We start from the raw sequence: 14,958 nt of genomic DNA on the forward strand, positions 1-14,958 counted from the left end.
TTTACATTTGTTCCATTAAACAAGACAAAAATTGTATTTAAAATGCCCATGAAATGTGTTCCCTGAGTATTGAAGTGCTTGAATAATTTCCACAACAGCTATAATTTTTCCCGCTGAGGCCCTGATTACACTAGTGCGTTTTCGTTTTAAAATGAAAACGATCCTCGTCCACACTGGTGTTTCTGCTGTGTTACAGAAACAATCTCCATCCACACTACACGACCGATTACGCATGTCACATGACCATTCATGCACACTGAGCATGCACATACATGTGTAAACAGGAAGTTGGTTGCTAGACCAAACTGGTGTTCCGTGTAGGGCTTATGCCTCTTGAAATGTGATTGGTTGGCGATTTCTCTAATCGTAGCTCGCCTCTTGCGCATGTAGCAGCTGCAGTATTATAAAATACAGAATTTAACTGCACAATGGCTGCTAAGAATGACAGCAACGCTTGCAGTTTGGTCTCCATGTTGTGTATACGATCAAGGTAGTGTAACGGTCATACGGTAGGGGCTTGACGAATCAGAGAAAGATACGCGTTGATCCAGAAGACCCAATCAGGGAGCGAATGTGGGCGAAACCACGCCTTCGTTTTCAAAAGGCTTCGTTTTGGTCTGTTTACACTGAAATGCGAGCCCAGAGTTTTCAAACTAAAACGGGGTCTTCGGCGTTTCCAAAAGTCTCCGTTTTGGATCAAAAACGGCGCAGTAGTGTAGATGACAGGCGCAATCGTAGCATCAGTTATGCGTTTTCAAACGAAAACACACTAGTGTAAACAGGGCCTGAGGCTAAGCAGGGTTGAGCTTGGCCAGTACCTGGATGGGAGACATCCTGGGGTAAACTAAGGTTGTTGCTGGAAGTGGTATTTGGGAGGCCAGCAGGGGGCACTCACTCTGTGGCCTGTGTGGGGCTCAACGTCCCAGTATAGTGACGGTGACACTATACTGTAAAAATAGCACTGATTACGTGTACATGGACAGCAGTCTAATTATTTTTCGTTAGTAGTTTTAGGTTTTTGGACCCCATTGGATATCAAGGTGGATAGATAGATGGGTGGGTGGGTAAAGGAAAGGATACGAGATAAAGGGATAGATGGGGAGGTAGATGGATTGCATAAAATGGAATAAATGCACATAAAGGCCAAATTCACAACACTACTCCAGGCATGGCAGTGGCTGTACTGTGCAGCAGGAAGCGGAGAGACTCAGGAAGTTGACGCTTATTTCAGAAAACGGGTGAATCCTCAGAGGAGAGGAGTTATTTCACGCAGAAGGGCGCGTCCTACATCGCGTTAACGTTATGTACAAGCGCCCACTTTACTTCAGACATGTAATGAACGCTGATCAGTGATCCCAAATCTTTCAGCGGCTGTATAACCCAGAGCGATGTGTGATTCATGCATGTATTATTTGTTCGTGTGTTTTTGAGCTATTTATGTGCAGATGGTATTACCGAGACTAACACTCGTGCTACATTTTACTTTTGATCAGAATTTACCTTTCATGATCTTCCTGTTTCTATGCACCTTTGCCAAAGAATTAAAAAAGAAACCCATGCTCATTGATTTTTGTAATGGATAACTCTCAGACTTTTGAAGCAGATTGCATCTCTCACATCTCTGTGCATGTGAGGTGTGGTGTTGAGTCACAAAATAAATGACACTTTTATTTTATTTGTTGAAATTTTCCCTCACATTGTGTTTTTGTGCCATTATTGCATAATTTATTATTATTTTTATTTTTTAAAAGTTTTTTTAATTCGATTTCTTTACTTACAAATTCGTTGGCTTTGGCCTCATGTTATTGATTTCTTTCCTCGCATGTCATCCTTTCTTTAACAAGATCAAATTCGTTAAACCAGACACACCCTTGATTATTTATTTATTTATTTATTTATTTATTTATTTATTTATTTATTTATTTCCCGAACGCGAATCCGTAGATGTGCATGGTAGAGAATTTGGAAACGTTTCTGTGTTTTATTGTGTAATTCTCTCTGTTTTCTGTTACACTGCTTCCCCCCAGCAAGGACAAGTTTGGAAGGTTTGCACAGCTTTTCCACCTTCCTCCCCCGTCTAAAATCTTTTTCCCTAGCTCCCTACCTCCCTTGCTTTCTGTTCCGTCTCACTACCCCTTTTCCTGCTGTCCTGCCTTCCTGCCAGCCTCATGTCCCATGATCTCTCTCTCTCTCTCTCTCTCTCTCTCTCTCTCTCTCTCTCTCTCTCTCTCGTTCCGTATGCACCACACACACAGACACACACGGCTCTCTTGTTCCCAAACTGCACTACAAATAGACGGCGCTTTTTTTTTTTGTTTGTTTGTTGCATATCATTTTACTCATCTTTCATTCATATGTTACTTTTATGTTGCTTTTATTTTTTCCCATCGCATCACAATGTTTTATGCTGTGTATTCCAGGCATGTGCTGATAAACACAAAGTCAAGCGTTTCTTTACCTCTTGACCAATCAGGGAGCAAGTTGGTGGGCATGTGGGGGCATGAGGGACATGGAGGAAGAATTGACAGTGAAATATTCTTGGTAGTGAGTGAATATGAGGAGATTTGTGATATGTCTTTATGATGTTATGTCATTCAGACATGCCATAAAGATGTCATTACCATGTTCTGTCATTAAGACTTAATATATTAAGAAACTGATAAGATGTTGGAATTTGTACTTCATCTTTAAAATGGTAAAATATTAACAATTATGGATTTTTTTTTAATGTAAAGTAAAAAAAAATCCTTTTAGAATTGTTACACTTATTTCTTTCAAACAGCTGTAATTTCCAGCCTATATACTGTGATATATTATGTATCATAGAATTGCGATATGATGGGGTTTTTTTCCCTCTATCGGCCACCTCAATCTCATACAGGCCTTATATGAGCAGCTCAAATTCACTTGATTTTCTGCCTCCAAGACTCCATAGGATTTTCTGCCTCCGTTGTAAAAGTGTACACAGTTATTGTGATATGGAAATGTATTAGCACATGCTTCTGATTTTTTTTTTTTTTTTTTTTTTTTTTTTTTTTTTTTCATCCAAAATGTATAGACATCTCAAATGCATGGCTTTATTTTATTTATTTTTTTCTTTCTTTGTTTGTCATTGCATCTGAATGGTTTTGGCTTACCTGCATCAGTCAAACAACCCACAGCTTCTTACTAAAGGCTATGACATGGCAGGTGCTTATGTGTTCAGGGGTTTAAACATTGCCAGTGTTAAGACGGAGGACTGGTTGATGAAATGATTGATGGACTGGGAGGGTAATTAGTCTCAGCACGTTGTTCAGTTGAGTGTGTGGCTTGGTGTGGACTGAGGGCGAGTAGCTGCATGTGAGCGCAGCCTGTGGTGTCTTGGCTCAGGGTCGTACCACGTCGTCTTCCTCTACGAGGGCTGTTCTGTGCAAATGCGTCTTGCCGGCAGGTGCATGTGCAGAGTTGTGCTAATCATATGACCATAACGTGCACAAACACACATGCACGCACTGTAGCAGTGCTGCAACTCTGTAAGATGCTCATCACTTAGAGAGCAGCACCCTCCAAAACACCACCTCCTTCTCTTTCTCATTCTTTCTCTTGTAATGCATCTCTTACTCTCTCTCAGCTCTAACAGTCTCTCTGTATTTACTCTCTCTTGTCTGTCTCAGGCTTTGGAACCGGCTAATCTCTATTTTAACTCTCTAATCTGGCTCTTGACACTCTAATCTGAATACATTTTCTAATCCATCTTTGATCTGTCTGCTTAGATTTAATTCTCAATTCTGTTTGTTAGCGTACTAATCTGTCTCTTAAATCTCTAATCAGTTCTTTAACATTCCAATCTGTTCTTTACGTTTCTAATCTCTTTAACGCTAATTTGTCTTGTGACTTTCTACTCCCACCCGCCCGTGCCCGACTCCCGCCCGCCCGTGCCCCCGTGCCCGACTCCAGGCCCCCCCTCTCCTGCGCGTGCCCGACTCCAGGCTCCCGCTCTCCCGCCCGCCGGCGCCCGCTCTCCCGCCCACCTGCGCCCGACTCCAGGCTCTCGCTCTCCCGCCCGCCCGCGCCCGACTCCAGGCGCCCGCTCTCCCGCCCGCCCGCGCCCGACTCCAGGCGCCCGCTCTCCCGCCCGCCCGCGCCCGACTCCAGGCGCCCGCTCTCCCGCCCGCCCGCGCCCGACTCCAGGCGCCCGCTCTCGCGCCCGACTCCAGGCGCCCGCTCTCGCCCGGATCCCACTCTCGTCCGCGCCCGGCTCCCGCTTATCTCTGCCTGACTCCCCTCTGTAATCTGTCCCTTACCTCTAATCTCCCTCTGATATGTAATCGGTCTCAGTCTGCCGGTCTTTCTTTTTCTATGCAAGTTTGCTGTCGTACACTGCTGTTTCACTCCTCTCTCCTTTTCTCCCACTCAATCTATCTCTTTCTCTTTCTGTGTTCCATCGCATTTTTAGCTATGGCCAAATCCCTGCACTTGTGCCTCCTTGTCCTCTTACTTGTGTCTAACCATTGTACTTGTTGCGTATTTCATCACTGGACCTCACTATCACGCATTTCCCCAGGAAGTTCATTTGAAGCAATAACGTTTTGAATATTTCTGTCTTCTCCTATGTTTTTTTTTCTTTTCCAGGCATGCGGGGATCCCAAAGCCAAGCCCTCGTACCTGATTGACAAAAACCTCGAATCTGCGGTCAAGTTCATTGTAAGAAAGTTCCCAGCTGTGGAAACCCGCAACAATAACGTAAGTCTCTGAGCACTAACTGTAGAAGAACCTCACCTTGTTTGTTCATGTGCTGATAACCGTTAGGGTTAGTGTTGTGTTGTTAGACCTTGTCTTGTGCAGATTGTGTTAACATCATGCATTGGCAGCCATTTTGCAGGTGGAGCTTCTCATGCTTTGCTTGGATGTGGTGGGGGGTTTTTTTTCCACAATAAAGTGTCTTTTTTTTTTCAGTCCATGCTGAATTCCTGTGATATAATGAATGAAAGTATTCAGCACAAAAATATGATGAAGACCGTGTGTAACCGGTGATGTTTTGCGTTTATAAACACCAGTCTTATGTACAGTTAAAGATGTGTACATATGCTGATATCTCAATACATTATCTATACAACAGTTAGTTATTATTAATCATTAATTTCATTCCTTAATCCTCAGTAGTTGTTTGTTATGGAAATATGCGTGGAAAATTCATGGAAATGATAATTCCACTCAGATCTTAATCCTTGTTGTGCTGCTTTTAAAGTTGCCTAAAGTGTATAGCAAGATAATGTAAGTATTGTCTTAAAGCAGGCATGCATTATCATGGCATAATCATTAATATGGTGTGTAATAATTTAAGCAAATTCGTGTTTTAGTACTCAGTCACATTGTGTGGTTTCCAGGGAGCCCTAAGCTGGTTTATTGCTGTTTACCGGCTGCAGGTGCAGAGAAGATCCAGGTCCTGGAGTTGAACCCTTTATCGCTTGGGCCTGTAGTCAGAAATTGCTTTTAGGTACAGATCCTCGGAGTTGTTGCAAAATAATTCAACTCATTCACTGAGAATATGTAACATTTGATTTTCCATATTATCGACCTGAGGGTTCGGAGCAGTAGCAACAAGTGTGGTCATTAAAAAAAAAAAAAAAAAAAAAGGCACACAAATGTATTTGTGTGTAACAGAACAACATTCTCTGAAAAAAATCATATAGATACCTTGTAATGTCACTCGTTTTTTAATATGAGGATTGAGTGCGCAGTTGTAGGGTGATCAGTGAGGCCTGCTTGTCTGCCTCGGGGAGGGTGTGCGTGTGTGTGTGTGTGTGAGTGAGTGAGTGTGCAAAGGAATGTGGGTGTAACACACAACCACACAATTCTATCAACTCACATTCCAGCAGAAAGTGGCGTGTTGTCATCGTCCGTCAATGTGTGTGTTAGTCACCGTGAGCTCCAGTCATGATTAATACTATACTAACAGTTCCATTACACAATAATACTGCCAGTTTTATTTTACTTTGTTATTTATTCTAATTAGACGGACATCTGTGGGCTCCCTTGTGTTTTGATGCTCTGTGTATTTACTGTTGTGTGTGTGTGTGTGTGTGTGTATTTTTGTGTTTCTCTAATAACCACTCATTGTTTTATTTATTAAAAAAGTGTTGTATTTTTCAGATGCAGCTCTTGTAGTGTATCTCTCTTCTCTCGTTTAACATCCAAGATGTTTAACTGCTTCTTAAACCAATGTCGAGCTGCGTCATGTTTACCTGTGTATTTTTGAGTTTGCCTTTGTGTTGGTTTATATATGTCTCCTTTCTTTGTGTGTGTGTGTGTGTCTTTTTTTGTGTATTTGTTTGCATGCTTAACACGGCTATTTTCTGGATTGTTCTTTTGGTAAGTTTGGAGCCCGTTTGCTTTGTTTAGAGCTCACATATTTCTATGTAGTCTTAAGTTTTCTGTTGTACTCACATATGTATCGAGCCTCACAACTAGACTGAAGGAACCTCAGAATAAACAGGTTTGTTTGTTTGTTTGTTTGTTTGTTTGTTTATTTTCTTTGGATTTGGATATTTATAGTGCCAACATGGTGCCAGAGCTGGTACTAAATCTGAAACTGTTCCATGTGACTCCATATCTGGTTTTCTGACAAAAAAGTATGTGCTGGTGTTCTTTCTAAATTCCTATTATTTCACAACAGTAAAAAACAACAACAAAAAAAAACACTATGTTCTACCTTTTTATCCATTTAGAGTTAATGTTATCGAACATTCACGAAACAGTGTGTCTTGAAGTTAGCCAAAAAAAAAAAATGCAGTTTGTGACCCTGAGGCCACAAAAGGCAGCGTCTGTTCTCACGACTCTTCTGTGGCAGAAAACACAATATAAAGTTACGGCTTTACCTCTGGCTGTTACATAGTGCTGACAATGGAGACTCCTTCCATACATGTTAAATAAGCCTCTCCTGACAACAAACACCATGTCAGCAATTATACATTTTCTTTGTTAAATAAGTAAGTTGTTACTATAGACTCCTGAGTGAGAGACATCACTCTGACGTCAGTCAGTCTTTTCTGGTTGCAAAACAACAACAAAAAAAGCGATTTTTAAGAGCAAGCAAGAGAATGTTGCATTGTGCTGCTGGGTGTTGGAATCAGAAAAGGGTTCATAAACACATTAGTTATTAGCTAGATAGCGATCATATCAGTGAAGTTGGCATGCTAATTAAGAATTTAACAAGCATAGGCATTCTAAATTGTACATGAAGAAACTAGCTAGATATCTAGGTCACGTTCTTACTTAGGAGTTGCTATATTTAACTAGTTAACTTGGTTGTATTTTATAAATGACTCCTCACTGTACCGTGTTGTACTCGTAAAATGTTTCTTCTTGGACCTACCCATAAACAGCAAATCATTAAGAGACTTTGCTCAGAGTTTCTATGAGAGTTGTGGTTCGTCCCCAAACTGTTGCCACAAAGTTGGAAGCACACACCTGTATCGAACGTCTTTCCATACTGTGTACATTTATTGGAACTAAGAGGCCCAAACCTGCTCCAGCATGACAATGCCCCTGTGCACAAAGCGCGCTCCATGAAGACATGGTTTGGCAAAGTTGGAGTGAACAACCTGCACAACCCCTCGGAATACTTTTGGGGTGATCTGGAACACCAACTGTACCCCAGACCTCACCCCCAGTGTCTGACCTCACTAATGCTCTTGTGGCTGAATAAAAACACAAATCCCCACAGCCACACTCCAAAATCTAGTGGAAAGCCTACCCAGAAAAGCAGAGGTTATTATAACCCTAAAGGGGGACTACTTCAGGAATGGGATGTTCATCAAGCACATATGTATGTGATTGTAGGACATCCGTGCACTTTTGGCCATATTGAGGTTGTTGTATTCTAGACCAGCTTCATTTTGCCACTTATACCATCTGTGAAGGGGAATAGGGTTAGGTCTATGTAATATATATATGACAATATTGTATTAGAAAGCGCACAGTAGTGTAAACCAAGTAGGCAACCAAATCTGCTATCAGAGCTGCTGTTATAGAACTAAAACTTCCTGACCAATCAGGTTTGAGAATTCAGCAGCACTGCGGTATTATCTAAACTTTCATATTACAGATTTTCAACAATCTTATGACACATCATAATTCAGCACATCCTAATCCTTACATTATAGTGTATTACACTTTTACATTACAGTGTATTGCGGTTTCATGCACGAACATTAGTTTTACATGATAATATATTACAGCTTTCCGAGAACTTGAATTCTCGAACAGTTTAAACTGAAACAGCCACGCCTACGGATATTAAATATTTAATAACATTTCATATACTGTATGTATGTTTCACGCGCTACAAAGATTTCGTTCTGCCAGAATTTTCTCAGGTATAGGCACTACACACTAAATATATAATGTAAAACTCTCAGGTATAGTCCTCGTACATAAAGTCCCCGCTGTTTTCCTGATGGAGGACGTTAGCAGTTCAAGCTTTATACGGAGAGCTGGAAGATGTCCGATCTGCAAATCTGCTGGTTTGGAACCGAGCAGCCAGCACCATCGGGATGTATGGAAATGGTCATTTTGTTTCCATGCCAACAGCTTGAACAACTCAAATTGTTTACATGATTTAAAAATAAATGAGGATTTTGCAGGGTGAACAGATTCAGTATCACAGTCATGACTCATGAAGCTTTTATCAAGCTGAAAAGGTCCGAGCCCGTAGTTGTCATCTTGCAGGTAGTTATAATCTGTGTGACGTTATCTTTCAAAGTCATGAAAAGATCACGAAAACTTTATTAACCATGTGCAAAGAGAGCACTTACTTTCACTTTTTATTTACGAGTATCGCCGTTACAGAGCCATGCACTCATGACATCTGTCATCGTAATACATCGTGGTTCTGCTCTCAAACCTGATGAAATGTGGGAGGATTCTTTAAAAGGTTTTCTGGAGAACCGCACCAGCACCGTCCCTTTTAGACAACATGTATATTAGAGATCTGCGTGTTCTGAGGTTCCTTGGTTTTTGTAACTGCATGAGTCTGTGCTTGCTGTAAGTTTTTGTCCATTATCTCAACCCTAACATACAGTTCAGGGTCAGGGTGTGTACTCACAGAAATAGTGACACATTTCACGGTGAATAACAAGGATGGTGGGATTTTGGTTAAATATCAAAAATTGAATTTATTGAAAAAATTTTTTTTTCAAAGTTTGCTTTAGTTAATTTTTATTAATTTAAATGTACTAATGTATTAAAAGTACTAAGTTTATATTAATTCAACTGCCATTCAGTAGTTTCATTTGTTATAATTAGCACTTAATGTTAAAATTATTTCCATTTGGTACTATTTTACATACACTTCTTAATTGATTTATTTATTTAAAATAATCTCATTGTAATTTATTTAAAAAATCAATTTATTCATTTAAATGATATATAAATTGCATTATCTTGTTCGAATCACAATTATGATTCCTTTCATTTGTTATCATTTTATTATTATAAATATAATAGAATTTTTTACCACTTATTGTGGCTTTTATTGCATGTGTTCATTTATTAATAATTTTATGCATATTTTATTACATTTATTTAATCTAATAATGTAGAAATTGCATTACCTTTTTATTATTTGGGTTCTGTTGATCATTACACAGTTTTAAACCCTTTATCACTTATAAATTATACAATTAAAAAATTTGCATTTACTGCAAATTTCTGTAATGATTGCTGTCGTTTATTACATATGATCATTTTATACAATTCCTTAAGTTCCTCTTTATTTGCACTTGATATTGCAAATTATTTTTCACATTTCTTTGTACTATTATTATTATTATTATTGTAAGTACAGATTTGCTTCGTTTTGTGCTGTTCTCTCCATCCTTGCTGTTTTCCTTATCACATACAGGGCTATTTAACACCATGATTAAAATGCTTTGCTGCATTTTAACATACTTGTAGGAGTATCGTTGAGATGGGTGAAGTTTGTGAAATACTAGTAAACATTGTACTGGTTAGTAGTAAAGTGTTTACTAATATTTATTATGCATTGAAGAATGCATTAGTGGTTATGGCCAGTGGGGGTTATTTTACCATCACCTTTTTTTTTTTTTTTTTTTTTTTTTTTTTTTTTTTTTTTGGCAGGGTGTTTTGATAGAAATTGCCCAATACTCAGTTTGCACAGTGATGTCCAGCACATCATTAATGCTGTTAATATAGAATAAGCGTATCATAATTCCTATAATGACTAAGATTGCTATAAGTTTGTTACTAACTTGACTTAAGAGCAGGTTTGCATTGCACAAGACTTTAAAAAAAGCAGAAAAGTTTATTGTATTTATAAGAATCGGATAATAATTAATGGGAATCTTATGTTGAAGGATGTTAGTATGATTTTAGTATGTCATTAATTTCATTAAGGATTTAAACAGTTACAGGGTCGTGTTACAGGAAACTAATCAAGAATGGGGTTGCAGCAGAGTGGAGGTTACTGTTGCTGACCCGAAGTTGATTATTTTCCTATAACAGATCATCCTGAAATGTTTTATTCCTCTTATACCACAGCGATTTGCCCACGATTACACTTTTACAAAATTTTTAATGATGCGTTACGGTTTTTAACTGCTTGCAGTTACATTTAACAAGACAAGTAAGTTCCTAAAGCCAGTCGTTCCCTTATCAGCCTTTCTATTTTTCCTTTTTCTTGACTTTAAAAAGAAAAAAAGAAACCAGAAAGCACAAGCTTTGTAACTGACTGTTACAACGCACTGAAACTAGAGACTCCTTCCATAACTGTTACATAATTATCTGCTTTCAGAAAACTTCACCATATCAATGATTTATACATATTTCTTTGTTAAATTACAGCACACTTTATTCATCAGTTTATTATTTGCGATACAGGTCCGTGTGAATGAGTTGTTACTATAGAAACGATAACGTATTAAATGGAGCGCATTAATATAAATCTTTCATTTGGATTACAGCCAGAACTACTGCTGTTATGGAACATTAATCACTTTCTGACCAATCAGATTAGAGAATTTACCAATGCTGTGGTATAATTTACATTAAACTCACATGATGTCTCCAACATTTTCTAGCCTTTTGTTTGTTTTTTTGTGTTTGTTTGTTTGTTTGTTTTGCAATGCACACTTGCTGTGAAGTCACTAGCAGTTGGAAGCAAGCCAAGCTTTAAGCCAGGAAGGCTTAAAGCGTGTTCAGACTTGATGCAGGGTTCAGACAGCCACACAGTTCGGCTTTTGAAAGAACTACGCAAGATTTATTGCGTCTCAGATGTTTTATGTGATGAAGGTTTACGCTATGCACGACTTTTCTTTCTTCAGAGCGTCTGGAGAGTCAGGAACCAAAGGGGGAATATGTTGAGTAAAATCCACGAAAAACATAATTCAGCAGTTGAAAAAATACGTAGAGCGTATGGGTGACCATGTACAGCATATGTTGTAAATAATATAAATGTGAAGTAGTTTGCAATGGTTCCTGACTTTTCAGACACCCTGTAGGTAGAAATATACATAATATAATATAATTTTGTTAAAGATAATTGAAAGATACCGTCATTGAAAAATTATTTTAATTAGAATAATTTTTACTAATCAACTCTTGTAGCACTTAATTCACAGTGCACAATACTATTACCAGGGTTGTAATGATACATTGTGACAATATAAATCACAATGCAAACTGTGACCATGTGCATCTTGGAAACGTGCGATATCAGCATTAAGTTAATTATGCATCTAATGCAGTTACACTGCGGTCCCAATCTGCGCAATCCATAGATATAAAGAGAGCACACTGGTCACGTGATTGCATTCTTTCGCAGAGAGCCTGCACCATTAACGAGATGGGAAACGTCTGCACTTGTGACTGATATCTCTGAATCACACTGACTAATACGCGTTATATGGTTAAACTTTGGTTACATTGCCCGAGAAAGAGGCTGTGGAAACCGGGCATTTTAGTCGACTTTGGAGCTCTATTTCCCGGGTCAGAGACTTTGTTTATTCACTCAATCAAACTATTTGAAGAATTTATTTCTTATTTTTAAGACATGGTGAGCCTTTAATGCATTTTGTTTACAATATTTAACCTCAGTTTGTAGTCTTTTCAGTCATAGTTCTTCATTTAAATTTGTTCAGAATATTCAAAGAATCTCGCATAGTAAACCCATAATTGCGAATCATACCAAAGTGTAGAGTGTCGTTAGACCAGCTAATTATTACATTTAATTCAATTGTTATTCCTCAATCGCTGCAACAGTTCGGTTTTGACCTTTTATGAACCTCTGATGCCGTAAACAGAATTATGGGATTGCCTTACCGCAAGAAGGATGCAAGCAATTCTGCATTTGGATTGGTACAAAATAAGGAGCCACGAAAACATCCCTATTTATCCTCTTCTCTAAATGCGACAGACTTTATGGCCGGAATTTAAACACTGACTCCCAAAGCTCTCTTCTTCCACGTGGAATGAAGGCGGATTGATATTTCGAAGTGTTCATGATAAACATGTCTGAATATCACACCATTTTATACTACTCGTGTGTAATATGCATGTAAAGGATTTGAGCAGATCTGTCAAAATACTACATCACAACAAAAAAATGTCATCTTAATTTCTAAATATTGTAAGTAAGAAGTGGTGAGCTGTTTGGGCAGCATTTGTGCTCCAGGGATATATTTGAAAAAGCATGAATCCTTCTGTGGGAAGGAAATCCCATAATCCTGGATTTGGATACGAGATTAAAAAAAAAATTCTGTTGCTCAGATGCTCAGTTTTTCTTAATAATAATAATATTAATAACAATAATAATAATAAATCTAGTTCCATTTGCGCAGTGGATATAAAAATAGACATATTTGTGTGTACACGCCGAGAACCCTGCTGATGAGTCTAACTAAATTATGACGATTGCATTGCTTTCTGAAAATCTGTTTCCTTTTTCAACATTGTGTTCTTTTCTTTTTCTTTATTATTACAGCAACAGCTTGCACAGCTCCAAAAAGAAAAATCAGAAATACTAAAGAATCTCGCTTTATATTACTTCACATTTGTGGATGTTATGGAATTTAAGGTAGGCGAGTCAAACTCACTTTGAATTCGTGCCCCCCCCCCTCTGTATGAGCATGTACTGACCTCTCACTGAGCTCTGATAACACACTGCATTTACATGTACATTTTTTCTTCTTCTTTTCCCTTCTACAGGACCATGTGTGTGAACTGCTGAACACTATCGACGCTTGCCAAGTTTTCTTTGATATTGTAAGTTGGAAAAAGTATTACCGGTCAGGTCATGTGAACCACGTTTTGTTTTGGGTTTTTTTTTTTTTTGGTAGCAGATGAGAATTGAACAGAAATGATAAATTCCCATGAGTGTCAGGGCTGCTGTACACATGTGAGCCCATCACACAAGGACTAACACGTCGAGGTGTGCTGGTATAGGAAAATAACTAGCTACGTGGTGGTGTGATGTGGTCCAGCTCAAAGCTGACTGTACTGTTACAACCCTGAGGTTGGTTATTTTCCTGTAACCGCATGACTTTAAGTGTTTTTATTCCTTTTATACCACAGGAAATTGCAGTGATTTTTTTTTTTAAATACATATAAAGGAATGGCATGTTGTACATTTCATGCATTTTATAGTTGCATTTAATGGAAATGCAAAGCAAATTATTTACTTACTGTTATCATTACTGTTTATTATAGCCGCTTAGAAACAGTTATTCCCTCATGAGCCTCTCTTAGTTTTCTCTATAATAAGTTAATTTGAGAAAATCTTATGTTACAAAGGCACAAACTGCTCTGTCTTGAAGACTTTTTCCTGTGTTCTCTCCGACTGTTACAAAGCACTGACACTAGACACTCCCTTCCAGAAATGAAAAAGAAAAGTCCTGGTGTTAGTTGTTGCTTTAGAAATGTTAATGTATTAGAATAAGTGCATAATATACAGGTTGGTTGCATCACCATGTAATCACCACAGCCCCCGGGCTGTTTTTTTTATTTAATTTTATTCATTTTATTTTTTTTTCTTCCTTAGACTGTAAATTTTGACCTCACGAGGAACTACCTCGATCTTGTTGTGACGTACACTACACTGATGATGCTGCTGTCTCGTATTGAAGAGCGCAAAGCAATCATTGGCCTCTACAACTACGCGCATGAGATGACGCACGGAGCGAGGTACAGTACGAATAAACATAACGTTTAATACGATATAAACTGTACGAATTGGAAAAATATTCTATTATCCAGTGTTTGCTTGTGTGAGGAAACGTAATTGGTGGCAGTGCTTGGATTTGAACTCCCATCCTTTCAGAGCACCATACTTAAGATTTAAAAAAAAAAAAAATAAAAATTTTGCCAAATGGCATGTGGGATTTTTTTTTTTTTTCCCCCACAGCGATCGGGAATATCCTCGGCTCGGACAGATGATCGTGGACTATGAGAATCCTCTGAAGAAGATGATGGAGGAGTTTGTTCCTCATGGAAAGGTAAAATTTCACGCCCAGATTCATTCAGATTATTTTAACCTGTTCTAGCTCATCCAAGTATTTTTAGGAAAGTGGCAGACATATAAAAAAAAAAAAAAAAAAAAAAATTGTTGTCTAATACTGTTGCTATTAGGAGGGTAACGATACACTACGGTCACGATTCATTTCGGTTCACGGTATCGGCTTCACGATTCGATTAATTTTGAGACAGAATATTTGATGGAACAAAATTTGATGGAAGAAAAATGATGACCGAAAAGATGCATTTTTGTCTCAATAAAACAAAATAAATTTTAAAATGCTAAGAACGTGGGTTTAATATTGTAAACAAAATGCACTACAGGTTTCTCCATATTTAAAAACATTTTAAATATTTTAAACATATCCTAAACATTTGATTGAATAAACAATTCGGGTCTTTCATCGAAACATAATGAGCTTCATAGCAGCACCTGAGGCCTCATTTAAA

At 38.3% G+C, this 14,958-nt stretch overlaps 1 protein-coding gene across 2 annotated transcripts in view; it reads left to right on the top strand.

Moving 5' to 3' along the window:
* Positions 1-14,958, top strand: part of nckap1 (NCK-associated protein 1) — a 69,885-nt gene that overhangs the window by 13,416 nt on the left and 41,511 nt on the right. The window contains exons 2-6 of one of the 2 annotated variants that reach the window (XM_017470197.3): positions 4,612-4,722; positions 12,980-13,072; positions 13,204-13,260; positions 14,036-14,178; positions 14,399-14,489. In XM_017470197.3, coding sequence (XP_017325686.1) covers positions 4,612-4,722; positions 12,980-13,072; positions 13,204-13,260; positions 14,036-14,178; positions 14,399-14,489 — 495 coding nt within the window. The remainder of the gene's footprint in view (positions 1-4,611; positions 4,723-12,979; positions 13,073-13,203; positions 13,261-14,035; positions 14,179-14,398; positions 14,490-14,958) is intronic. The other variant, XM_017470198.3, reaches the window with a different exon arrangement.

Source organism: Ictalurus punctatus, chromosome 6, assembly GCF_001660625.3.
Source record: "Ictalurus punctatus breed USDA103 chromosome 6, Coco_2.0, whole genome shotgun sequence".
Taxonomy (NCBI): Eukaryota; Metazoa; Chordata; class Actinopteri; order Siluriformes; family Ictaluridae; genus Ictalurus; species Ictalurus punctatus.